Raw genomic sequence first — 27,002 nt, forward strand, 5'->3', positions numbered from 1 at the left:
AAAAGTGTGATATTAATATTTTGTACCAAGGGAACCGATCATTAAGAGATCATTATCCATCCTATCATTAGCTGCTTCATAATGGATGGTCGTCATGGTTATCCGAATGACAAACCATAGGCAAATGTATCAAAATGTATAAACGAAAAGTACACGCCGAGTGCCTCATTTGCGCACTAGCCGCATGCTATGGTGACTATTCAGTCACAATGGATTAGGCCACGCCCCTGCGGAAAACATTTTCATCTCTCCCGGAGGCAAAAACTCTTTCTACTTTTGCAGCATCGAAGCTCCGGTCGCAGTGGAACACAGGACAGTAAAATAAGAGCCAATAAGAGCATCGGTGTCTCATGGACGGGATTATTAATTGCATGATATATACTATTTATCTTTTTAAAACAATATTGAACAACGGTAAAAACTACTGAACTAGCGCCAGATTGTGATAATAAAGTAACACCAAGAGACAACAAAGAAAGGAAGATTCGTATTTGCTTGTGAGTCGTATCCAGAGGGAATCAGATTGATGTTTTGAGCTGCATTTCGAGATTTACTGGACACGCGAGATGGAGCGTTTACTGAAGGTGAGTTTTATGGTGAATACATATCAGCTTATCATATAATAATATTCCGCTTATATAGCGCTTAATACAATGTCTCTATTAAAGCGCTTTATAGATATACTATTACCCCGGTCATTGGATTCAGTGCTTGCCCGCACACACTATGTGCACAATCTCCACTTCCTGGGGAACATTCCAGCCAGGCGTTACTTGACGCTCAAAAATTGTTTGACCAACAATGACGGTTGCATCCTACCGGGTACCCATTTAATACCTGGGTGGAGAGTAGCAAACTACAGGTTAATATCTTGCCAAAAGATATTAGTGCCGTGTCGGGATTCGAACCCTCGACCTTCGCATCTCCAGTCAAGCGCCTTTAACCACTCGACCACGACTAATTCAATTGTACTTGTTCTACATTTTATATTTGAACAAAAAATAATGGTTCATACAAACTGTAGAGTGACAAAATAAAAGGTGTAAACAACTTAAAGAGAAGGCTGAGTTACGGGGAGAGGTGAAACATAATTAGGGAGCGTTATTATTGTTACTATGCAAGAGTGGAAGAACATCAGAGGAAAAAATGTTCACTGAAAAGTATGGCTCTTCAAATACCTACATATTCTAAATATGACAAGTAACAGCACAACAGGCAATATAAAAACAACGTACATTGTGAGACTGAGGACCCTAAATAAAAAGCAAAGCTCATTTGAAGAGAATTATTATAAGGTCTATAAATATTCAATGAAAGGCAAAACGATAAAGTAGTACCAAATTTAAAGTACATAATTTTCTGGCCCAAAGTCAAATATGTTGCTTAGTTTTTTATTTGGATGCCACTGCCTTTAAACAAAGAACACCTTGTTCGTTCGAAATTTTTTATTATAATACACAATATTTCAGAGGTGCTTTTTAATTCGCAGCGGGCACCCCTAAATCGGAGGGGACGTTCAAAACAGCGGCCCTTTTGATGAAAAATAGTATTATGCAAAGAGATTTAAATAACAAAAAATGTTGATACATATTTTATTTGAATTGGGATTAATTAACATTACAATTTTCAAATTAGAAAGATGCTGTTTTCCATTTTTTAATTAAAAATTTAAATTTTATGAAAACACGTTATTCTTCATATATCAAAATTGGGGAGGTGTCTTTATTTGTAACTTTCTAGGATTTGTTCAAGTAAAAAGAAAATATTTTGTGGAAAGGAGAGGCTTATATATATCTTCAGTGAAAAAGTTATAGCCATCGAAAGTTATTGACTGGATTTCCACAAAAACAACATGATTGCCCTTATTTGTATTAACTGTATGCATATATATGTGCATTTATGTATTAAGGGCATGTTTGGAGTGTTTAAATCGAGTGTTATAATTAACTTTTAAGTAAAACCTAAAAGCACCATTGGTTTAGTGTCATTTGCTGGATGATTGAAATACTTTCAAGTAGATGTCAGCTTCATTGAAATGTGTAAAATGTGAATTTTGAGCCGAAAATGTGCTTCTTATTGTGGAAATGTCCCCACTCAATTCGGCCAGTATCTTGGTATATGAATTTAAGGATAGTGATTGGACATTTTGACAGTTCAAAGGATTAGGAGTCTATCAACTACTTTACATTTCAGAATCTCTCTTTATAGAATCTTTATTGTATTCCACCTTTGATTTTGTTTTGTGTCGTTGATATTGCTTATAAATTCTTCTTTCAAATTAAAAATACATTATTTGATAAGTTGGTTACCATTATTGACTGATAACAGTCAAGTAAATAACTTTGGGTTGCTATAAGTATTCTTTAAAACGAAAAAAAAGCATCTGCTTTGCACAAAATATTGCCCTTGTAAATGGGACAATCCCTTGAAATTTACGCAAAAATATAACTCTCTGTTATAACTCTGTTATAACTCTCTGTTATAACTCTCTGAAGAAAAAAAATCATGTTTTTGTAACTTACAATTGCGATGTTTTTTAAATCCAATTCCATCAAAATTGGTATAAAAAATAAATTATTTAATGCCCTTTCGTTTTGAATGGAACTCATTCTAACTCAAGGTTCCCTCAAAATATTATTTACAAAAATACATATTCATTAAATGGACCGATTTTTTGGTCACCCCCTCCGATTTAGGGGTGATCGCTACAAATTTTGTTTTTAAACCTCTGAATATTTTGTGTGATGTTAACAAACTTTCAAATAAACAAGGTGTGCTTAGTTTGCGTGGTAGTTGCAGGCAACCCCTTCTTTTCTGTCTTTCGTACTTCGCTTTTAAAGAAAGGAAAGAAAAGAAAAAGAGAAGAAGAAGAAGAATGGGGAGGGTTATAAGAAGAAGGAGGAGGAGGGTGGTAAGGAAAATAAGAGAAAGGAGGAATGCATTTAGACGTTATCAAATCAGAAAACAGAGGGAATAGTAAGTAGCATTTAAGTTCATTCCCGAAAAGTTTTGTATTCAATCTTATATTTGATTTCTTTCTTAAATATTAAATTCCGAGCTGCCTAATGCAAATCGCCAGACTTCACTTGGCTGTAATAATATACATGTACATGTATAATGTGAAGTTTATTATATCTTTAATGTGTTAAACCCTTGAACCTTTTATTATATGCAATGTATGTGCCTAAAAAACATTATGGAAAACAATATTAGGTGTTTTTTTTAATGAAACTCGTCATTGAAGGTTTTTTGAGAAGTCATTCGTAAACGTTTAGAGAATACAAGAAAATAAATGGTTATGCTCGACCTCAAAACTTCACCTAAACGTATACACAGTCTTAATCATAGAATTTACCCTAAACGAAAACTAAATGTTTGCCGTAAATCTTTACGTTGAGAAAAGCGATGTCTTTTTCTTGTACTTCTTCTTCCTGTTATTATTATCGTAATTTAAAAAAATGTATTATCATTAAAAAAAATTATCATTTTATTTTGTTTTATTGTCATCATTATTGTCATTACTATAACTGTTATTACTTCTACTTTTATTACAACTACTATTACTACTAATATCATTACTTCAACTACTATTATTATTGTTATTACTACTACTAGTATTACTACTACTGTTACTTTTACTATCACTACCATGGTGTCGATCCCGGGGGGGGGGGGGGGGGGGTGGGAGGTGGGGGGATATGTCCCCCAATATTTCAGGTGGGGGGATGGCCTGTACAATCATCCCCCTAATAATTCACTATCAAAAACAAAAAAATGATGAGAGTAGCACGCCATAACTAGGCGTTGTGGCGTGCACCTGTAATCCAGCTAAAAAGTGGAAGTTACAAACTGATTCAGCCGAGGACGCAGGTTTGAAACTGAGTCACGTCTTTCGGATGGTGACGTTTAAAGGTCGGTCCCAGACGTAAATAATCATATCTGATTGATACACGTCTGTAAAAACCCAATACACACACACACACACACACAATGGTTATTACTCGCAAGATGACCATCAATATACACATTTTGCTATCTCATTTTCATAATACATACATAAATGAGACAACCGTATACGAGACAAGAATAAATTGAATTCTCGCTCATGCAGCTTCATCAGAAATTGATAAAATAATTCAATTTATTCAATCAACAGCATCATAGATATGCAGTGCGCCAAATGCAAAGCCGCAGCGTTAAAAAGCAACGAGCTAAATGTTAAGCGCAAAGCGCAAAAGTGCAAAAAAAGAAGTAGAGAGTGGAAGAGAAATAATGAGAGACAGAGAGGATACAGGCGCGTAGCCAGGGGGGTGCGGTTGGGGCGGTCGCCCCCCCCCCCCCCAAAAAAAAAAAACGCCGGCCAAAAAGAGAGAGAGAGAGAGAGAGTAGAAAGGAAGAGGACGTTGGAAGAAAAGGATTAAGAGTCGAGAACGGCACAACGAATCGTCTTCTTTCTCTAATAATTTAATGAAACGTAAAAAAAAAAAACTGAATTTAGACAAGGATTAAAAGTCGAGAACGGTACAACAAATCGTCTTCTTTCTCTAATAATTTAATGAAACGTCAAAGCTTCCGCGCTTCGCGCGGGAAGGGTGGCGGGGAACTGAATTCAGACAAGGACTAATAGTCGAGAATTGTACAACGAATCGTCTTCTTTCTCTAATAATTTAATGAAACGTCAAAGCTTCCGCGCTTCGCGCGGGAAGGGGGGCGGGGAACTGAATTTAGACAAGGATTAAGGGTCGAGAACGGTACAACGAATCGTCTTCTTTCTCTAATAATTGAATGAAACATCAAAGCTTCCGCGCTTCGCGCGGGACGGGGGAAACTCCACCTCCCATGGGAGCGCGCTTCGCGTGCTCACTACCGCCCCCCTTAAATTCAACTCCTTGCTTCGCGGTTGAGAGGATTATAACCCAGGTAGCAAGCCCATGTGACACCCACGTAGGGTCCCATATTCTCTGAAATGTTATCTTTATTGAGGGTGACTTGAAAAAGTTAATAACTTGGAAGGGAGGGGTGCAACTTGCCACACACTTCTACCTCTAGGTTGCTTTGATCCATTGCCGAAAATATTTTGGCACCTATCATCCTCCCCCCCCCCACCCCAACCAAGGATACAAATCGACACCGTTGATCACTACTACTACTACTACTGTTGTTCGTCGTCTTTAGCTTCTTCTTTTTTGGTAGCCCCATACCTTTCAATCCTGAAGATAGGTACAGGTGAAAAGTCTATGTGTATGTTTTGTTGTTGATGAACCTTCAATCTTTGCGTAGAAGAATAAGAGGTTTAAACCGTTAATATGACATGGAGAAAAACTAGTTAACAAACGTAACGCTTTACTTTTTGAATATTATATAACATAAAATCAAAACTTAAATATCAACTGAGACGTGAAACAAAATGACTTGGGAGGTAGATGAAGAAAAAAAAGTCTTTGTGGGAGAGTGAGGAATGAAGAGAGAAAGAAACGGGGATCGGGTGGAACAGAGGAGAGGAGAGGAGAGAGGTGTTAGATATACAATCATACGTAATTTAAAATTATTGTGTGCATCAATCAATTAGCAGTCGTTAAGGCTAATTGCGCGCAAAGCCTATTTAATAGACCGTTTTCGTAATGTAATTTATTACAAATTATTTCATTTACCTCCTACGAATAACTGTATTTCAATAGTCAGAATGCCAATTGCATACATTACTTGATGCGAGGTATGACAGACATTATGACTTGCCCTCCCTGATGTCTCGTGATGTGTGCAATGCATACATTATTAAAGAAAGTGGCCTATTCTGTCATTTCCGGCGGCAATCGAGCCTTTGATGACAAGCATCCCAAACGCCAATTACACAAAGCATTGCTTGCACTTTCCAGTGTGCAATATTCTTTCGTTCATTTGATCTCTTCAACATATGACGAATCTTAAACCGCTTAATTCGCTGACGCAGTCAGGCAAATGACGCATCTTGTGCTACGAGTTTAAAACATGATGCACACGATGCACACGATTACATTATTACGTGCGCTAATATAACCTAGGAAGCAAATTCAATGCATGCACCAGTAAGTCAATGCAGTGTTGCATTGTTCATTTTGCAATCATCATGTGAACGACATTCATGTCACAAGACGTGTCACACACAGCGACAGTCACTGACGCAGTGCTACGTCAGGCAAACAACGTTTCGTGTGCAACGCACTAAACATAAAAGGATCGTTAAAGCAGAAAGCATCTCGTCAGCAATTTGTCATTGATGTACATTTACATGCCGTAGCCGAAATAAGAAGATGCGTTACTTAAACATAACAGTTTTAATACCACAGGGTAAGGAGGAAAGTACGACCCCAGTCCAGGGCTGACTTTGAATCTTCTAGTTGCGTCGGGTCGGATGGTCGCGTTATCTGAACTTTTGTGAAAACAAGCCCCTGTATTCGCGAAATGTCAAGGGTAATGTTTGTGAACTAAGCCCTACTCATCTAAACATGGTCTTCTCCATTTAACCCGGCACATCATTATGCTAATGTCGTGTCGTTTTATCTAAATCCAATTAAATTTAATATTTGAACATTTACTCATACAGGCAATTGAACGAGGTACGGGTGATAAATAATAATAAAGGATGAGGGGTCTATTGAAAAGCAGGGCATCACACAAATAAAAAAAACAGCCTACCGAAGTTAATAAAGGTTATTACATTTCGTTTTTAATAGCGCAGTTGTCCAAAAAAAAAATCTGCTACAGCATCAATATTTGCTGATTAAATTGGTGATGGTGTTGCTAGGGTGATATACATATATACATATATCATGAGATCAGCAGGTTTCAGACGCTTTTAGAGTTCGACTTTCTAAAAAAGAGAATACAACTACACCTTAACACATGACCAGTGACTGAGGAAATCAACAAGCTGGCTTTTAAAGAAGTACTCTTTTAAAGGGATTGAGTATCTCACCCTCAGATTCTAAAAAAAAAATCCTGGATTTAGCTCATGCTGCAACTATAAACCTTTAGGTCAGGACTTTTACAAGCCGATCGCCTGCCTGATTATCAAGATATTTAGGATTGGAATTAGAAATGTCAAAAACTGATTGTGCCCTTCTATCTATCTACCTTCTATCGTGCTTCATCTACTCTTTATATTCTTTACTCTCCCCTCTCTCTCTCTCTCTCCCCCTCTCTGTCTTTCTCTGTATTTCTCTGTCTTTTATCTCTCTCCATCTCCTTCTTATCTCCGTCTATCTCTCCATCTCTTTTTCTTCCTCTCTTATTGTATTTCCCTCTGCCTACAATTCCCTCTGTGTGTCTCTACGTCCCCGTCCTCTCCCCCTTTCTCTCTCTCTCTCTCTCTCTTTCTCGCTCTTTCTCTCTGTCCTGCTTTCACTTTCTCTCGCTCTCTTTACTTCTTTATCTTCTTCCCCATGTCCTAATATAAAGTCGGAAAAAAGAATTCCTCATACAAATTGATGTTGACAAACATGGTTATCAACAAAAAGAAAAGAAAAATATCAAAATTAATGACATATCAATAATTGTACTTATATACTTGTACGCTAAGGGGGTTGTATATTGCCAGAATAACAATTATTGCTCTTCTATATTGTATGAATAATGAGTATAAAAACAGAATACGATTAATTGTATGGAAAAGGTCCCATATGGAGCCAGTATGTGTTTGTGGAAGAAAGATTCCCATAACATAACAGCTAAAAATATGAAAAGTTAATCCATGGCCATATTTAATTTGTATGCATGATTACAAACGTTCTATTGTTATAATGTTATTCATACCTATATAATATTTTATCTTTCCACAGATATCATACTTCATCCTCCTCCTATGCAAAGGTAAGTTGATAATACATCATTCGTATTCCATGAGATATTGCACGAATATCGTATTTCGTCATCCTGGTTCCATTTTCAACCCATGTAAAGCAAGAATGACACGGTTTTTTATATTGTTATTTATCTCTTTTGAGAGACGTTGGAAATGAACTTAGCGCTCTATAAATTCACAATATTGTTATTGTTGTTGATATAGTTGTTGTTATTGTTTCTATTAATATATTATTGTTATCATTGACAGTAAAATAATTAAACATATATTAAGTAGATATAATCACCCTTTCAAAAAAAAATATATATATAGTGTTTAAAGATAAAGTTCAGTTCTGGTCAATTGCGATTGCATTGTGAACGAAACGTTGTGGAATCGATCGGAAAAGGTTTATCATCCAGCACATAAGTATTGGTGTGTACTGAAGGGTTCTGGAATCATCAAAATGATAGAAATTTGGCCCAGTCTTGGTAAAGTTACAAGCACTGTACACAGAAAGATGTATGTGGGACTACACGAACACGTGGCGTAAAAATCCGTCCCGGTTGGAAAGATGTTACACGCCACAACTAGGCGTTGTGGCGAGCGCCTGTAATCCAGCGCCTGTAATCCAACAGTGGAAGTTACAAACTGATTCAGCCGGAGACGCAGGTTCGAAACTGAGTCACTTCTTTCGGGTGGTGACGTTTAAAGGTCGGTCCCCAGACGTAAATAATCATATCTAATTGATACACGTCTGTAAAAACCCAATACACACACATATTTAGAATATTAAGGCATTTAAAGAGCCATGGTTAAATGATAACGCTCGCAGATTATTTGTTACGTCCTCCAAGAACTCCACCTTCTCTTAAATTAAAAGCAAAATATACCTCTTTTGCATTTCTTTTTGCTTGATGCAATTCGTGAATTGGGATGTGTCATGTCAACGCAATAAATATGACAAGGGTAAATGTTATAGTACATGTAGTTTCTTTCGCATTTTGTACTTCATTAAGAAACATGTACCCATCAAATGAACAAAGGTATAGTGTTAAAACAACATGGACAATTTTGTTCTTCTAAGTGAATTGGGTTCGGAGATTTCACTGTTCTTATGTATTTATTTTTCCTCAGACGTTTGTTTAGGGCACACACATTTGTAAAATCAAATATGAACATATCCCATTAATATGGACTCCCTCTTTGATCCGATGAAAAAGATACTCGAAATGTCCTTTATTTATTCATAACCAGTCTTTTCAATAATGAATGATCGAGGATAATAGCATAATAATGCATGTTTGATCTCAGCTGGAACTGGTTAATAACTCTTTTGAAAGTAGATTCCACTAGGAGTGGAAATCCACTCTCTAAGGAGTCATAATAGGGATAAGTGCTTTTCGATTTGAGTCCACTCCACTTCAAAGTATTGGTGAATAATGAGCATGTATTAACCTACATGTTTTTGTTTATCTGATATTGTTATTGTATTGTTGTTGTTCTTGTTGGTTCGCTCGTTCGTTTGTTTTCTATTTTTCTATTTTGTGTTCTCCACCATAATGAATCCTAAAAGAGTGGAACATTTGTGTTTATTCCTGGTCGCGATTTTAACATTGAAACCCATAACCCCAAAAAGTTTAAATTTGCTCCCCTAAAGAGAAGGATGAGTTCTGGTAAAGAGGAAAACTAATTGTGAGCTTGCCTTTTCTTGTTTGTGTCAATCTGAAATAATATCATAATACAAATGCCCCCTTAAATGGATTGCTCTTCAAATGCTCTCATATATTTTAAAAAAAAAAAAAAAAAAAAAAAAAAAAAAAAAACCTTAAGTTTTGACCAACCATTAATGGCACAAGACGTAGTCAAATATACCAAATTCTATGTGTAGTGTGCGTCGTCTTTTGCAATACTTAGTGAATTTCTTATAAATTCGATGATTCCAAAACATCACAACATAGATTAATTGTTATGTACTACATAATCAACTTTTATTTTCACAATTGCTGCTAACCAAGCTTTCGCTGCGTTATCAAATGATCCAAAGTCAACTTTATTTGAAAGGCTTGTTCATATAATTATATATATAATATTTATGACGAAGGATACCACCGCTGTCAAAACCCGCCGGTGCAGAATATAACGACATAAATATAATGCGATCACCTCATTTTATCCTGCCCTGGCAATTTACCAAGGATTGTGGAAACAGCATGTTTTTATAATTTATTCTAGCTATATTGCAATTTAGGTGGCAATTTAAACGTTTATTTTCATTGTTGGGGAGACACAGGGCAAGAGGCACTCCTCAGCCCTTACAAAGAATTATTTTCAATTTTCTATTTTTCAGCTGGCTACCCTAAGACCGGAAGACAATGCCAAAAGATTACGGATGGGAGCTCATCTTTGTCGTTGACTTGCCAAACGAACTACACGATCGTCGTAAAGGAAGGCATATGTGTGCGCGTGACAGCATGTGAAGCCTTACTCGAGTCTTTGGCTGAATCCTGTGACGGGAATTATGTGAGTGAGAGCGTGATCGGTCAAAAACCTTCAGACAAAAGTGCTCATATTCATGGAACCTAAATAAGTCCAGTTTTCATCTAGCTTTGAACTATAACCGATAGTATACAAGTAATGCACTGGTGCGAGTGTGTTAGCGCAAGGCCAGTGCACGAAGTTTAGTCAGTGCACATAGGTGATAACGCATTGACTAAACTGAGTGCACTGGAACTGCGCTAACACAGGAGCGAAACAGTGCATTATTTGTATTATAAGACGGGTCAGCAATACTTTCTTACTATATAGTCTTGATCTAGAGTATGGATAGATATTAGATCTAGATCTAAGTTAGATCTAACTAGATCTAGGTCTAGAATATTCTAGATCTAGATATTGATATTGAAAATTATGCACAAATTAAATTTGGCTGAATTACGCGAAAGCGATATCGGCAGATATCGAGCGTGTGTTATCAAGTTTTGATGGGAGATGTTTTGCACGATGGGAAGAACTAATACACAACCACGTGATGTCAATTGACCAATCGGATTGCTTACATTCTAGAACCCGTCTTATAATATCAGTTGACAAATAACTTAGTAAGGTTTTGTTAATATGGATCAGACCCTCTGAACCAGCGTTTGTCAACCCTTTGAAGAGCTAAACAGTTTTGCGTCACCCCAATCCATCACAGAAGATTTATTTTGCATTACTCTGGCACTCATAAAGTGCCATGCACACATGCAAATTTGTCTCAAATTTTGCGAGCGAGCCAATTATAATGACATATGTTATAAGGTAATTTTTTGATATATATTGTAATCAATATACTGGCTAAGATATAACATAAAGTAGCGGGCACAGCACCACCGAATATACATGAATACACAAATCATACATGAGGATATTTAGGCACTTTGCTGCCTGTGATCATGATAATCGTCCTGCGAGCCAGGAACACAAAACAATTTGATATATTTAAAATCCTATATCCATTCTCTAGGGTCTTCTGATATTTGTTTTTCACGACATTTTATTCCAAGAGATTTTTTTATTAACCGAAGTCTCTCGCGGCCCTCCTAGAGGTGTCTTTTGGCACCCCGGATGAAAAACGCTGCTCTAGACCGGTAGTTGTACGGAAAGCCACCTCCAAAACATCTGCACCCCCCTTCCCCAAAAGATTCGGCCAACTAGATCCAGACAACTACCCATTGGACAACTATGACTGGACAAGTATATTCTTTACAACTCTCTCCGGATTACTATGTCCGGACAACTACCACTATCTTCTGGACAACGGACAACTACCAAATGCACAAATACCCTCTTCATAAATATTCTATGAACAACTACCCTCTACATAACAACATCTGGACAACCACCCATGGACAACTGCCTCTTGACAACTGTTCCTCTGGACAACTATGCTCGAGACAACTACCCTCGGACAACTACCTCTAGACAGCGACGTTCCGATAGCTACCTTCCGGACAAACACATCCGGACAAATTTAATGATTATAAAAGTAATATTGACATAACTATAGCTATATTGCCCACACATCCATCCTAGAGGAAACTCAAGCTGCTTATATATATATGGTTCTATTATTACCCTGGCTTTCGCCGAAAAGCCCTAAGGCACTGAACGCATTCAAGGTATTACTACCTTTGGGTATCATTGTTTAAATAAGAATTTTCACTATAAAATCATGATTTTTGCGAGGATTGCTTTTAATATTTGTAAATAATCGTTCTAGACTTTTCCATAATAGACGTCAAGTCATTGTAAATCATAAGCTGGTAGTAATAAATGCATATCATATTCAAGTTTTGTCCCCTGTCTTATAGAGTGCTTTCCTAATCCTGTAAAATGTTCAATAATTCTGTAACCCAATGATCAAACAAAACTCAACATGAAATCATTTTCACATTGTCCTCTTATGGCTGGGTACACTTTTGTTTTACTTCATTCTTACAATTTACTTAGCGCGTTGAGAACTTTTTATTATCATTCCATTTGTAATTAGATTACAGTAATATGAGTAGAAATAAAGAGCTAATTTTTTTGCGCTTCATAAAGTTATTGACTCAGTTACACGAGGGGCATGTAGCATAACAGGTACGATTTATTGTATATCTCCAAAAATGTATCGTAGCTTCAAAAATTGTATCTTACCTCCTCCACCTCTAATCAATCGTAACCTAACTATAAATACTTTCTTACGATTAATTAAATGTAAGAGATAGAAACAATGCATGGTAGGATTGAGTTTACTAGTACAAGACTGGGATATTTATGATAGATCGTAAATCGAATTTTATTATAAGGGGTCCCGGTTTAACTTGTTCCATAATTTGAATACGTGACAATGTATTGCATTGCAGACAGCACAGTGGGGTCTGTATTGTAGTGCAAAGAACCCATGTGTCCTCACATGCACAGGATCCACACAAATTTGCTCTGGAGATCGAAGCTATGCTTATGCTGAATATGACTGTGAGTATGTACTGCCCTCTGCACACGAGGCGTCAATTCGATTGCGTCATTACCTGCGCTGATCAACCCTGTGACGCACTAATCCCGTACCCGTGAAAGTCAACGCATTGTCTCACCGGCTCATTTTGCATTTACCCCTTAATATACGATGTTACTCTCACACCATTTGTCAAAAACGGCATAAGCTGCTGACGCAGTCATACCTCAACACATAAGGACTTTTAGATTTGCACGACGAGAACGTGGACTGCTCGTGTGACATCCTTTTAAGGCAATGTGACGTCACTGCCAGTCCCTTAAAAGGACGTCACATTGCGTCACAGGTCGCAGTCCACGTTCTCGTCGTGGAAATCTAAAGTTCCCTAATCTAAAAGTCCCTAACAGCACCTAATGTGCAACGGCTTATTTACCAGTAATGGAAGTGAGACATCGTAAAACAAGTGAATGCATAATGAATATTGCACATTGCTAAGCGTGTGCTTAGGCTAACGCTATCATAGCTTGAGTAGCACAAGTAATAACGCAATAGCAATGACGCCTCGTGTGCGACGACCATAATGTAGCTTCAATGTGAAAAAGAAAAAAATGAAATGTAACTTTTAGAGAAATCGTCATTCAAAAAGAGAGGGGAAATTGGTTGCATTTTTAAAGAGACATTTTATGTGGAACCTTTTTAAAAGCGAAACTTGCTACAAATTATTGATTTTAATTTTCCTAATTATTTGTTTTTCTTACGCTGATTTAAACGCCATTTCATTTTCTATTTTAATACATGTAACAACATTTTGTATAGCTGTTTAACTCATTCAGTTTTGCTATAATGTGTGTTGAAATCGATAAGGTAGGGTATGTATCAAATCAATAGGCATTTTATGAATTTCATTTTCATTTTTCGTGGATTTGTTTTCATGCTCTAGTAAATTACACCCGTCATTGTGGTACATAATGACGTAAACATATTGATTGATTACAAATAAAGTAAATACGTAGGTTTTCTTAATGGAAAATTAATTCATAATACACATCCCCCGCTTTGCCATATTTCTTTTCATTAAACGCTGATAAATGATTTTATTGGCGATCTGTTTAATGACACTAGTTTCCAAACACGGTGTCTTTTGAAGTGTGGAATGTTCCATAAAATTAAATTGTTTGATTGATGAATACCATTATGCTAGAGTAATTGAGGCAAATAGAACATGTCATTGTGATCCCAAATTGCTCGAGCGACATTTGCTCCGGTCCTCATTAGTTTAATGTTTGTCACCTGGCAACAACTAATGTATGCAGTTCGGATTCTGTCTATTAAAATACTATTATTCTTATCAGGTGAATGAAATAGTTTGTATCGAGCCACTTCACAAAGACGTATGCATTCAATTTTGTTACATTACGAAAATTGCGTATTGGCATTGCATTGCAATACCTCCGTACTATACGTACGCGTTTACCGAAAAACGAAACCGCTTATTGTAACGAGGGCGGTCTATGTGCGACGGACGTAACATTGAGTGTTCGTGCGTCGTAGAAGGTCTGTCTGTCGCTGAGCGAAAAATCGTTAATGATATGAGGTGGTGGATAATTGAACACCAAAAATGGCAGTGTGCCAATATTGTTATCATTATTAGTATTAGATATCCCAGGATGACACCGCCAAATCGAATCATAACGGATCAAAATGTGGAAACCGATATATTTTTGTTCGGTCTTATTTCGATTTGATGTCGGTTTCGTTCGTGAGACTAGTGTTTGGTTCTCGATCATGTTTGGGTTGGGCTTAGAATTAGTTTTAGAGTTCGGGTTTGGTTTAGTGTTGGGTGCCAGGCTTGACGGTATTACTTCGAAAATTGGAAATCAACCCCGTAGCAATAGACCTGTGAATCAATTCACAAAACCGTCATAAGTACTTTTTCACCTACATCCCATTTAAAGGCGCTTTATATTTAATACACGCGTCGCAATGGGTTGTAGGCGAACGTGCACTTACATGGTTTCGTGAAACGCTGACCTGGTTACTACTTCTATGCATACTTTTTAAACAAAAAGTTCTCTTGACGACTGAAAAACTTGACCGACATAGCAAAAACTAGTGTATGACACTATGAACATGACTGACAAAGAAAGCGGACAAAATATACAGTTCCTCAGGTAGATAAATGAACATCCCTTCACTGCTATTATGTAAACATGTGTAGAACAGGTGTCACATGCATATTCACCTTTTTACATAATAGCAGTGAAGGGATGTTCCTTTGTCTACCTGAGGAACTGTATATTTTGTCCGCTTTCTTTGTCTGTCATCTTCATAGTGTGAATGCAACGTGCATTTCATCGCTAAAGATGCCATTTTGTAACTAAATTAGAGGCAGATGCATCAAATACGTGTAGTTAGTAAATGAGGATTCGGGAGAGAAACATGCCAAAACTCATATAAATACATACATTAGTCTATTGTCGCCAAAGCATAAGTACTGCAATAAAATTCTATTATATTACATTCAGATCGTCTTTTAATAATATTGTTCAAATGATTCGAGCAATTTCTGTTTTCTGGTTTATACGTAGGTGTGTTGGCTGGAAACGGGGAACCTCCAGTCCAAGGGACTACTCCAGCCTTGGTAAATACAGTGTTTTCCTTTCTTTTAGATGTAATATTAAATCAGGAGGTAATTCCTTCTACCCTCTGTTGGGACGAAACTGACTCTTCTAAATTATGAGAGTGAAAGTATTGGTATGTTTTTAAAGCAATAACAATTCAAACACACCAACACGGCAACTCAGCATCCCTTTTTAACTACGTGATCTCTCAAGATAAATAAGCACTTGGGAACAAAATAATTACAGTTCAGTAACCTTAATTTATAATTCAGCTATTGAACTGGTTTCTCACTTGACAAAGTGAAGGTCTCTGTAATAAACGAAGAAAACCCAGACTAGTCAATAAACTGAAGACAATATAAAAACAAAACAGTGTATATAATCCAAAAAATTATTAGTTCATACAATCAAAGATATTTCGTTTCACCTGAATAAAAATAGAATAAACTTTTGATTTGAGAATATATGAGATTGAATAATAGGACATCAAACTTCAATGTCTTTCAAAAATGTTGCGAAGACTTGTCGACGAAAGACACATCGCGAAGTTGATCTTGAAGAATGTCAATGTTCTACTTCAGAGAAGCTAAACTGTTCGGCGTCCTGAACTTGGATGAACTACATGTAGTCTAGGAGCGAAGACCCAATCCAGACATTGACAATACCGATAAAAGAAATTCGGTAACGAAGTACCAGGAAAAATAAATCTGAGAATGTTTACTATTATCTAGATCTCTTAGGAATAAATCCTTGTCAAAATCATTCCATAAATTGGGGTAGAAATAATTATTATGACCAACAGTGAATATCCAAGCTGCAAACAATTTGTTTTTACGAGTGAGTGGTACACTTAAGTCCATGACTAATAAGCTCGTTTGCAACATAACCTTTATCATCATATTTTATCTTCCCATGCATTTCTTATCAACATTTACTTTAATTAGTCAATATTAATCAGCACTTAGTGAACCAAAATTTAATGTGATTACAGGACCCTACTACAGACACATCAACAGTGACACCTAACATTTCTACAACAACGCCAGTTGCCGATGAGACGACAACCCTTCCTACAACAATATCACAAACATCGGACCAAGCTACGTCAACTCCACCGGATTCTACAACACCGACTTACACTAATACAGGACCATTAATGCCACCTGATCTTACTACTAGTATGTCATTATCATCGACGCAGCTGACTACATCGGTAAATGCATCGGTGAAATACAAATATCGACTGCTTTGAGGGGCATGGTTAAAACTATTGCCCAGGATTATGTCAAATTTGTACCGTGCCAGAGAGACGAAATCGAGCGGCATCGTAAAGTGTTGAGATCACCGAGGAGCTACAGGTTTAACTGTGACCCGAAAAATGAACAGTCAATATTTCTTTTATATACCGCATATCGCGACTGGATTGTCAAAAATGGATATATATATATAAATATTGACGTAATGTGTATTTCGAAATATATTAATTTGTAGAAAATCTACCAATCTAAGAGTAGTACGCGCATATGCGTGTATCCATAGTCAACTTCAAATATCCATTATCTGGTATATATCGAAAACAAAATATCAAGTATTAGATAACGGTATGGGGACAACATGGTTCATCAGTCAGAGGAGATAAATTTCTCTTGATACAGGGATATAAAAAAGAATCTCATCCAAAATTCAGAAACAGTTTTAAATGTACCATCTTTGTTGTTGTGGTACAGTGGCTCATTCACTTTACTCTTTCAACCAAAATCGCAAACAGTTACGATCGATGTCAAGTTGCCAGCGATTTGAATCGGTTGCAACTGTCTGCATAAGTTCCAAAGCCCATTATTCCAATCTTCTCTCCTTTTCCCCTTTTGTTGTATTTGTGGGTGGGGGATGCATGTGCCCCCGTTGCTCCATGGAGCCCCACTGGTTTTAATCTGAACTTTTTTGTATACGTAGGTTTGCGGCAGCGGGGCGTCTGAGGAAGCTCGTGAGGGCCTTTCATCTGGAAGCCAGCAGTGCCGTTTAACCTTCACGTTCCACTTCGGTTCAGTGAATGATAGAAATGGTAGGGGCATGTACAAATGTCAATGTTTCGCTACACTGAACGCAACCCGTGTCATGATTTACGGACCTATGTGTTTATAAAAAAAAGCCACCACTTTTACTACCTACCAAATTGTGTGCTGTAATCACGGGATACATTGTAATCGTGCAATGGTTTCTCGAGAAAATAAAAAGGCAGTCAGTACTTGTTTTGTTGTACCACGTCCTGAGTGTGGATTCTCAAAGGGGATATTATGACAAAATAAGCTTGACAAAATGGGTTTATTTGTCAACAGGGCAATATAAGGGCAGTACGCTGCTGAAACATGTACAACTTCAACTGGTACGTTACATTTTCACGAAAATGGCTGCGCCCCTGTCATGCTATAATGTATCACATTATGCCAAGAATATCTTAGAACACCTACAATTATTCTTTCGGGGTGAGGTCTTCTTTAACTTCGTGTGCATCTATTGCTTCCTTGCACTGTACGCTCAAGCAGAGCTATGCTCAGTCAATATCTTTCGATATACTGGCTAGCTATCAACGTTCAATATCATGACTGCAGTTTTTTAGTAATCAGAGGTCTAGAATCTTGATACGCGCGGTTTGTGATACTCCCCCTCTCTGTCTCATCTTTACCGAACAGTGACCGTCCACCACGCCTACACAGACCGGGAGGATATCCAAGATGGCGCGGAAATTGTAAAGCTCACCGACAACGCTGACGAGAACAACATTGTCAGCATCATTAGCTCAGTGATCAAGATCGAACTCATTGACGGCGACACGACCATCAATCTCTCCAATGGTTCTGTGCAAATAACCTTCATGATGCAGCCTACCAAAGGTTTCCCCCCAACGGTGAGACAACACTATCGCTACTTGGTTAAAGGGAGGTTGAGTTCTATGAAAGGCGACAAATAATTTGTGCGCTTTTTCATTCTTTGTATACGTTATTTCCTAGTGTTGAAGAGAATAATAGAAACAAAAAATCCCCTGAAAAGGATGGCTGTTCAAATGCCCTCATATTCGAAATATGACTAGTGACAGCTAAATCTTGGGGACAATACCTCGTGCCGATTGTTTATTTAGTCCTGTTTACACATTTCTATATTCAGTACATGTGAATATCAGCAAGATCGGGCCAATTTCTTGTTCTTTAACGATTCTAAAAACCTCATATCATATCAACTGCGAGAAAAGTGATCGAGTTCGCAGATATTGGAACCTTTGTTTTTGCAATTTTAAAATGACAACGCCGCCTTCTCTTGTGAAAATTACACTGTTCTGGGGTGTGTTTGACCAAAAAAAATCGGCACACATACTCCCTGGAATATAAAGAGAAAAATGAGATCTAGGACAAAAGGAATACAATAGGAAAATGTTTCCGATTTCGAGAGAAATATTAGGTGCGTAGAAAACGGCTCCCCTTCCTACATTAGACCACGAAAGAGGGTAATCGAGACCGATACCAGACCAACAAAAAAAGACACTACACTGAATAATGGGATTGCTGATTAACGCCGATGACCAAAGACATTCCAAGGATTGACCATCACGTAAATCTTTTATAATAAGAATAGTTATCTGATTCGTTATCAGGTACTTTTCAACTCTTTCAAAATACTTGTTGAACACAAAGCAGGCTTATACACATGGTGGGTGATGAGGTGAAAATTAAAATATAATAGGTAACAATAATGCATGTAAGCCTTCTAAACTGATGATCTATTCTTTCAGGAGAATTTCTACCCTGTATAGTTATACATTTTCATCATCTTTAAGATTAAATATTATCATCTACATCATTAATATAAGACTTATTAAAGTTAATATATCCTATTATTTTCATTCTCGATGTTGTTATCAGTATTATCATGAATATTATTATGATCATTATCATCATTACTACTACTTCTACTACTACTAAAACTGTTGCTGCTGATCCTACTAGTTCTACTATTATTATCATGATCATCATCCTTTCTAATTTTTTTGTTTTTTGAGTGACAAACCTTTGCTTAATTACATCAACAAAAGTGCCAGCTCCTTAAAGCGGAACAGTCCGTTATACTCCAAAATGTACTTTGATGTATCCACTTTTTCTGATAACAAGCCCGAAGCTAAAGTTTTATCTATCTGAGATTTTGATTTTTGTATTCTTTTAAATTTTTATATAGGACGGTTCCAGTGGGGTGCATTGTGCTTACCAGGTGAACGGCAGGTAATCAGACACTGCTTTAAAAAAAGAAAATATATGGACTGTAATGACGAGTCACGCGTTCCATTTGCTATGCATTTGTGCATTTTCGTAAAACGTAATGATACGTCGAAATTTCGAGCTTTAACAATAAACCAATTGGCTAAACTACATTGCAAACTGGAGTCTTGACTTATAATTGAAGTATGTATATGCAATTTTGTCTCGGGGGGGGGGGGGGTGGTCTTTTTCTACACATGTGCCTCACTGAAATTTGTTTACAATCATGATTATCAAGTTTGTTTTTTTGGTGTAGGGGGGGGGGGCGACCTCAAAATAAACTTCTAATCCAACAATATGTACAATAAGAGTTACATGACTATGTATAAGTTCTAAATACCGAGATTGATAATTCAAACGTCTCGATACGTTATTAAGAGTCTTTATTAACAATTTCTTTAATTGTACGCTTGTGTATAATTTTGTGACATATTTGTTTACGATAGCGTTTGGTCAACTGATGGAGTCCAGGTCGTCTCTGTCGACTCTGATTTGGTTGTGTGCAACAGCAGTCATCTGACTAGCTTCGCTGTTCTGCTCTCTCTCAAGGTAAGTCATTGATTGTTAGATGGTGTGGTTAAAGTGACTCGGTAACATGGCCTTAGATTCTGAAACAGAAATTCTGGATTTAGCTCATGCTGCAATGATAATTATAAGCCTTTAGGTCAGTCAGGAAACTCATGACTTTTACAAGCCGATCGCCCGTCTGATTATCAAGATATTTATGATTGGAAATCGAAATCAAATTTTGCGTTTTCTTTTTTTTTTTTTTCTTTTTTTTTTTTGGGGGGGGGACGAGTATAGTAAAACCGGTCACTCCAATTTGTTTTTTTTGGAGGCACTTCATGATCATTTTGAAGCGCAATTTGTTGTTGGGGCTTCAATATAACACCATATCACAGACACTGGTAACACGTAGAGCCATGCATCTCAGATGTAGCATTGTTAAACGATGCCTTTAAATATAAAGTTCAGTTCTTGTCATGCGATTGGAATGTAAAAGAAACATGACATGACATGTCTTGATTATTTTTTGATTTGTATAATAATTTATTTATTCAATTGAGGGGAAGGAAGGGGTATTGGTTCCCTTTAATAATAGAGTTAGTAATTCATGGAAAAGGTGAAGGAAAGGATAGTTGATGGTCAATCGAATGGATCATTGATTTTGTTTCTTTCGCCTATTAATTGTTATTGTTTTTTGTTGATTATCATTCTTATTAAAGATATTATTATTACTAATATTATGATAACTATTATCAGTACTATTCTCATTTTACATGTAGCCGCCTAAAGGAGTCAATGCCCAAGTACAGAGTTACCTGTCTTACATTCTTGGTGGCATTTCTATCGCCTCTTTGGTTCTTGCTGTATTCATCTACTGTGTGACTGGGTGAGTGATTTTTTTATGGCGTACCGCAGTAATGTTCGAGCCCACCTTAGCTGTTTAGGGCCAACCAACATACACAATGTCTGAAGTGCAGAGTGTAGACATGATCAGCTGGCCCTGCGCAGCTAAGGTGCGCATGAATATTACTGCGGAACGGACTTAACACAATAGCTTCAATTCTGGAACCCGGTGGTTTAGGTAAATGTGTTATTGTCTATAGTGGATAAATCTCCGGACGTTGAACCACGAGGTACGTGGGTCGAATCGGTTTTGATACTCTTTTGTTCATCAAATAGAAATAAAGATCGGATTAAGTAATATGCCATTGCGCTATTACTTATATAAAAAGATGTTTCTAAAAGCTACTGAAGTTGCCTGTGGTCGATTCGGAACGCCTTTGTCATCATTTTTCTGTTGACAGGTAGAAAAAAAATCCTGAGGTGTCGCATCACCTCAGGCCTTTTTCTTCCAACTCCTCACTAAAATGTTTAACGGTTTGTTACAGAGCCTGGAAGATGCTGAAGATTCAGATTCACATGAACCTGGCAATATGCACGGCCCTTGGACAGATCCTTTTTCTCAGCTTGGCTGAGGCAACAGAAAATAGGGTGAGAATTTTAGTCTCCTCTTCTTTCTCAGAACCATCATGACCACCTTAAGAACTAAAAAAAAAAATCACAAATGCAAAAGGAAATGATGAACCAAACAATGCTGAAGATTTGCCAATCGATCAATTGAAAATGTTGTCATCGAAATCACTAGTCATTTTCTGTAGCATAGATATTAAGGCATTAGCGATCCAACCCGGATGTGATTCTCGGCAGAGATATTTTGTTCAGACTTGAATAAAGCAATTATTCGACGTTGATAATGATTTTGTTGACCCTTTTTTTGTTTTTGTTTTGAGGAATCAATCTGTATTTGGTGGCAGCATGCATTTTTAAGACCTTAATTTCAATTCGGATAGACGACGTTTTAGTGTTCTATAGGTAAACAGAACAACATCCATTCTCAAATAGAAGTGTAAACACATGTTTTAAACATTTTTTAATGACAGGTACTCTGTAAGGGCGTGACAGTGACACTACACTATCTGTTCACATCAGCTCTTGCATGGACCATGATCGAGGGCGTGTTTCTGTACCGTACGACTGCCGTGGGCTGCAAGACACTTAGGATTGGGTGGCTGAGTCTTATCGCTTACGGTAAGACCGAAATCAGGTGTCCACTATTGCCTGAAATATCGATTTTCCGTTATTAACCTGGCGCTTCCGATAGGGGCCGCATATAAAAGCACCACCTGCTAACAAGTGTTGTGGAATTGGGAATTCGTATCATCCGACAAAATATAAGCACAACCTCATTATTTAATAACTCACCTGGTAAATAAATGCGTTAGCAGTATTAAAGTCATGGTAATAATCTAGCACTTACACTGTCAAAACTGTTCATTCAAGAGGAAACTCCCCACTGCTAAAACACCTTTAGACATGCGCCGTGGTCACATGGCAGTGGTGCAAATACACCCTCTCTCAATAGCAACAAGTCGCTATGTTTGGCGCTAGTGAAAGTCCATATCAAAGGACGGTTGGGAGACTTCTAACAGTGTTCTCCATTACTAACTCATAACAAATTCATAATGTAGAATAAAAGTTGTTATTAAGTGGTTTGTTCAACATGTTCAAAATCAGTTTTTTAAAATAAAAAAATGGCTCACTTTTTTCCTGCTAGAAAGCATATTTAGTTTCCTCTTTGTATATAGCAAGCTATTAGGAAATTTTAGATTTACACGACGAGAACGTGGATCTCTACGTGTGACATCCTTTTAAGGCAATGTGACGTCATTTTAAGGCACTGGCAGTGACGTCACATTGCCTTAAAAGGATGTCACACGTAGAGGTCCACGTTCTCGTCGTGTAAATCTAAAAGTTCTCTACTTTCAAAACCAGGACCCCGTCTTATTAACAGTTGCGATTAATCGCAACTATGTACATAAGAGACAGGGGACTGCAAACTTGGGATTAATTAGAGGACTTGCGATTGATTAGGTTCAATCGCAACTCTTTATAAGACGGGGCCCTTATCTTGTATTAAAAAGTCTATATCCAACCATGTAAATATGACAATACAGGTATGTCTCTTATGATTATATGGCGGTTTCTTTGGCCATTGGTTGATCAGTCGATGCTTATATTCAGTACCCTATTGCCATCTTCTTTGCTTGTAGTTATCTTTCGACTTGTCAATCGATTTTGATGATATTTTACCCAGCTCAATTGTTTTTCAAACATCTTTTCTTGAATTCGCAAATATATTTGATGACAGTTAATCTATTAAGATGTTTCCAATATGAAAGCATTCGGTACTATCACATCATTCAAATTCATCTACCGATGTCACTTTGGACATTGTTTTTATAGTTATACAAGGCAATAGTTAACCCACTTTCCCTTTTCCCTAATCCTTTTGGGGGGCCTAATTGTTCTTTCCTTCATCTCGTTATTTCCTCCTGTTCTTCCAACAGAAAATAATGTTTTTACATGGCCAAAGTTAGCCATTCATTGCGAAGTTTCAATTATTATATAGTTTTCAATTATTAACATTACACTGTACAATGTGTTAATAGATTTTGTTTAATTTTTAATGCACGAGGCTTTTGTATTAATCAAAATAGTATCTACATATATTACACAAGTAAGGGACAGGTTCATCATTAATTTCCTAATTTTGTACTGAATTTTATCACTGATTTAAGAACATATCTGTTCTTAACTCTTATTTTACCACTCTACCATATTTTCTTCCCCCTTTATTTCTTTTGTTTTCTCCTTCTTACAATTTTGTTCTTTTTCTTCACCCTTTCTTAATATTCCTTATCATATCAATTTCATCACTAAATTTCTTAATCTCATATTTGCCTATTTTACATTGCACTATCTGGATGTATCTTATATGTTGCAGTTTTATTCGTAAATTCGAGTTGGGACATTGAATTTTTTATCAATAAACCTTCAGTTTTTAATTTCAATTCGATTCAATTCAATTATTTCAGGAGGCTCCCTCGTGGTTGTCGGCGTGTCTTTTGGTGTTCTCTTTGACACGTATGGAACATCTGTATTGTGAGTAACAGAGGCTTCTGTATATCATTGATCACTTGTCTATTAAAGCCCCACGATACTAATCGTAGCTACTTGCTCCCTCTATATAAAAAAACAAAGCCTAATCGGTGACCATTGGTCCCCCATGATCCTCTTTTTCTTATGTTAATTGAGAGCTGAGTTGATGAGATAGCCACCTGTCAGTGACCACCCTGGGTGGTACAGACGGCCTATGAAGGGGGAAGTCTACCATGATATTAAGTTGCTTTAGTAGAAGCAGAAATTGGCCCTGTAATAAAAACAAAACTTCAAAGACATTATATTTTCCGTTAAGAAAATGTACAATGAGATATTCGCCCTATAAGTATTGCAAATATGTGAAACAATCAATTCCGTCATCAATATATAAATAAATGAAAGTAAATGAAATATCCTGTAAAGAGCAAACTGGAGAGGAGCTCGCAAAATACGTCACAGTGTTGCTATTTTTTTTTTTACCTGATGACAGCTCTAACAAAAGCATAACATTCCTTTTTTTAATCGGATATTGCTCAATTTTTCACTTAATATTTGGTTCCCTCATTTTTCTGCTTCTATAAAAACCAAGTTAATATCAAGGTGTACTTTCCCTTTAAAGAGTATTTTCCGCTGTACGTATGTCGTTAAACATTTTAGATTATCTAATCTAAATGTTAATTTAGTGATCATTCCTTTACTTGGGTAATTGGAAATTAAATGAAAATTCGAATTTTGATTGTTTCACAACTTCCATAAAATCCGTTGGATATTCTTAAGAAATATCAAAATAATTCAGTTATAGCATTGGACTTCACATTAGTTGCTGTGTTCAGATTACACAATTACATTCAGTTATTCCCTTTTTAAATATCTTAGCTTAGCCTATATCATTTTAAAGAGGTTTTTCTTAATAATCTAAGCAACTTGTAAACAACCGAGTTTGTTTAGTATACTGGACTATAATGTGTATCTTATTTATGGCTCGCGATACTTGGTGAATTCTACAGCAAATAATGAAATGATCATGATGATGATTATAATGATGATGATGATATTATTGATAATTATTGATCATGATTACGATGATGGAAATAATAATAGTAATAATAATAGTAATAATAAAGATATAATCTAATGATAATGATAATAATAATAATAATAATGATCATAATTATTATCATTATGATAATAAATCATTAATATTTAAAGTGATGAGAATACTAGTTATAATGATAATAATAATGATAACAATAATAAATACAAAATAAATTGTAATTTGATCTTAATTGAATAAAAATAATAGTGTCGTGAAATATATTTTGTATTCAGCTGCTGGTTACACGTTGAAGACGACAGTATCTACATATTTGTAGGATGTGTCTGCGCAACAGAACTGGTAAGATGTAATGATTGGAGTTTGCCTGATGTTTAACAGAGGACTGAAGTAAAACTGGCTATACAGTTTTTACTAGCTTATGGAGGGCAAATATTGAGCATTAATGTAATTATTTCTTACAAAGTACTGCATTTCTTTGAAAAAATGAAGTAAATCTATGAAGAATAAACTTAATTAACGAAGTCATGAATTTTTGGTAGTAATGAGAGTTTTGATGATATGGTAATATGTTTATGCTGATTTTTTGTTTTCTTTAAAAACTTAGCTTAATCGCTTATGGCTAAACTTTAGATTCTTATGTATTCATACGTATATATAATATATAAAATATCACTTAATGAACTTACATAATAACAGGACGATATAAAAAAAAACTTAATTTGTTTTACGGCAAAAGCAATATCTGCCTATCTATCCAAATGATATAACTTATTGTTTTTAACTCAATAGGTGTAAAGTTCTAATGAACGATATTTTTGCATTCTGTTTTGTTTGTACCCGTAGTTCAGTTTCACGGTGTTGTGTTTCGTCATGAAAGCATTCAGTTCCCTGAAGGCAAACAAGAAGAAAGATGAAATGGACAAGATCAAGTAAGATCTGTTTACCAGTACCTCAAGAAATTGTCATTCCCTCCCCCCCCCCCCCAAAAAAAAAAAAAAAAAAATAAATAAAATAAAATAATTTTTTTGTTTTTTTTTTTTAATTAAAAAAAAATCGGTTTGCGCGTTCTTCGGATTTCTCTCCCATCGCTTTGCCTGGGTCGACAGGCTGAGTTAGAAAAAAGTGGTCATCAATGTTCCAGAAAGTCAAAGAGGTCAAACTAAAGTTGTTTTCTCGTAATTTGATTAAAAACTGTCATCTAGAAACGTCTGCATTTGGAGAAATTATTTTATTAAAGATCCATACGACAAAGATAGAGTTTTTGGTGTATTACCGGCTCACTCAGTTGTGAATGTTTTACGCCTCAAATTATTTCAAAATTACAGTTTAGATATAGAGATGCTATTCATTCCCAAGAACCCCTAACATAATATAAAAATAGGAATTCTGAATTCAGAAAAATACCATGCAAAGAGGAAATGAGTCTCGCTAGCTTAACATATATTTCGAACATCTTGAAGTATTCCTGAGGTTTGTCTTCGAGTATATGTAGTAGTGGGGTGGACTGAAATAATGAAAACTTTAAAGGAAAAGTTCTTATTGTTACTTAATCAATGACGTTGACTAAGATGGTCAGGATTCTCTTGCCTAGCTTACAAAATCGGACTATCCGCCTCCGACTGTATAGCAACTGTATTAATCCATGTGTCATGGTGCAGTGGATAAGCCCCAAGACTACGATGCTAAATTTCCTCCGGCAAGACTCTCTTAACGTAGC

At 36.4% G+C, this 27,002-nt stretch overlaps 1 protein-coding gene across 1 annotated transcript; it reads left to right on the forward strand.

The window, feature by feature from the left end:
* The first annotated feature begins 566 nt into the window (after positions 1-566).
* LOC583781 (adhesion G protein-coupled receptor E3-like) lies at positions 567-26,218 on the forward strand. Its single transcript, XM_030981391.1, has 14 exons — positions 567-584; positions 7,818-7,848; positions 15,386-15,438; positions 16,410-16,631; positions 17,372-17,480; positions 18,109-18,323; positions 19,643-19,686; positions 20,169-20,271; positions 21,009-21,115; positions 21,618-21,720; positions 22,170-22,317; positions 24,165-24,231; positions 25,558-25,624; positions 26,129-26,218. The coding sequence occupies exons 1-14, from the start codon at positions 567-569 to the stop codon at positions 26,216-26,218; spliced, it is 1,377 nt and encodes a 458-aa protein (XP_030837251.1).
* Positions 26,219-27,002: the final 784 nt, after the last annotated feature.

The sequence above is a fragment of the Strongylocentrotus purpuratus genome, unplaced genomic scaffold (genome assembly GCF_000002235.5).
Source record: "Strongylocentrotus purpuratus isolate Spur 01 unplaced genomic scaffold, Spur_5.0 spur5_scaffold_12, whole genome shotgun sequence".
NCBI classification, from domain to species: Eukaryota; Metazoa; Echinodermata; class Echinoidea; order Camarodonta; family Strongylocentrotidae; genus Strongylocentrotus; species Strongylocentrotus purpuratus.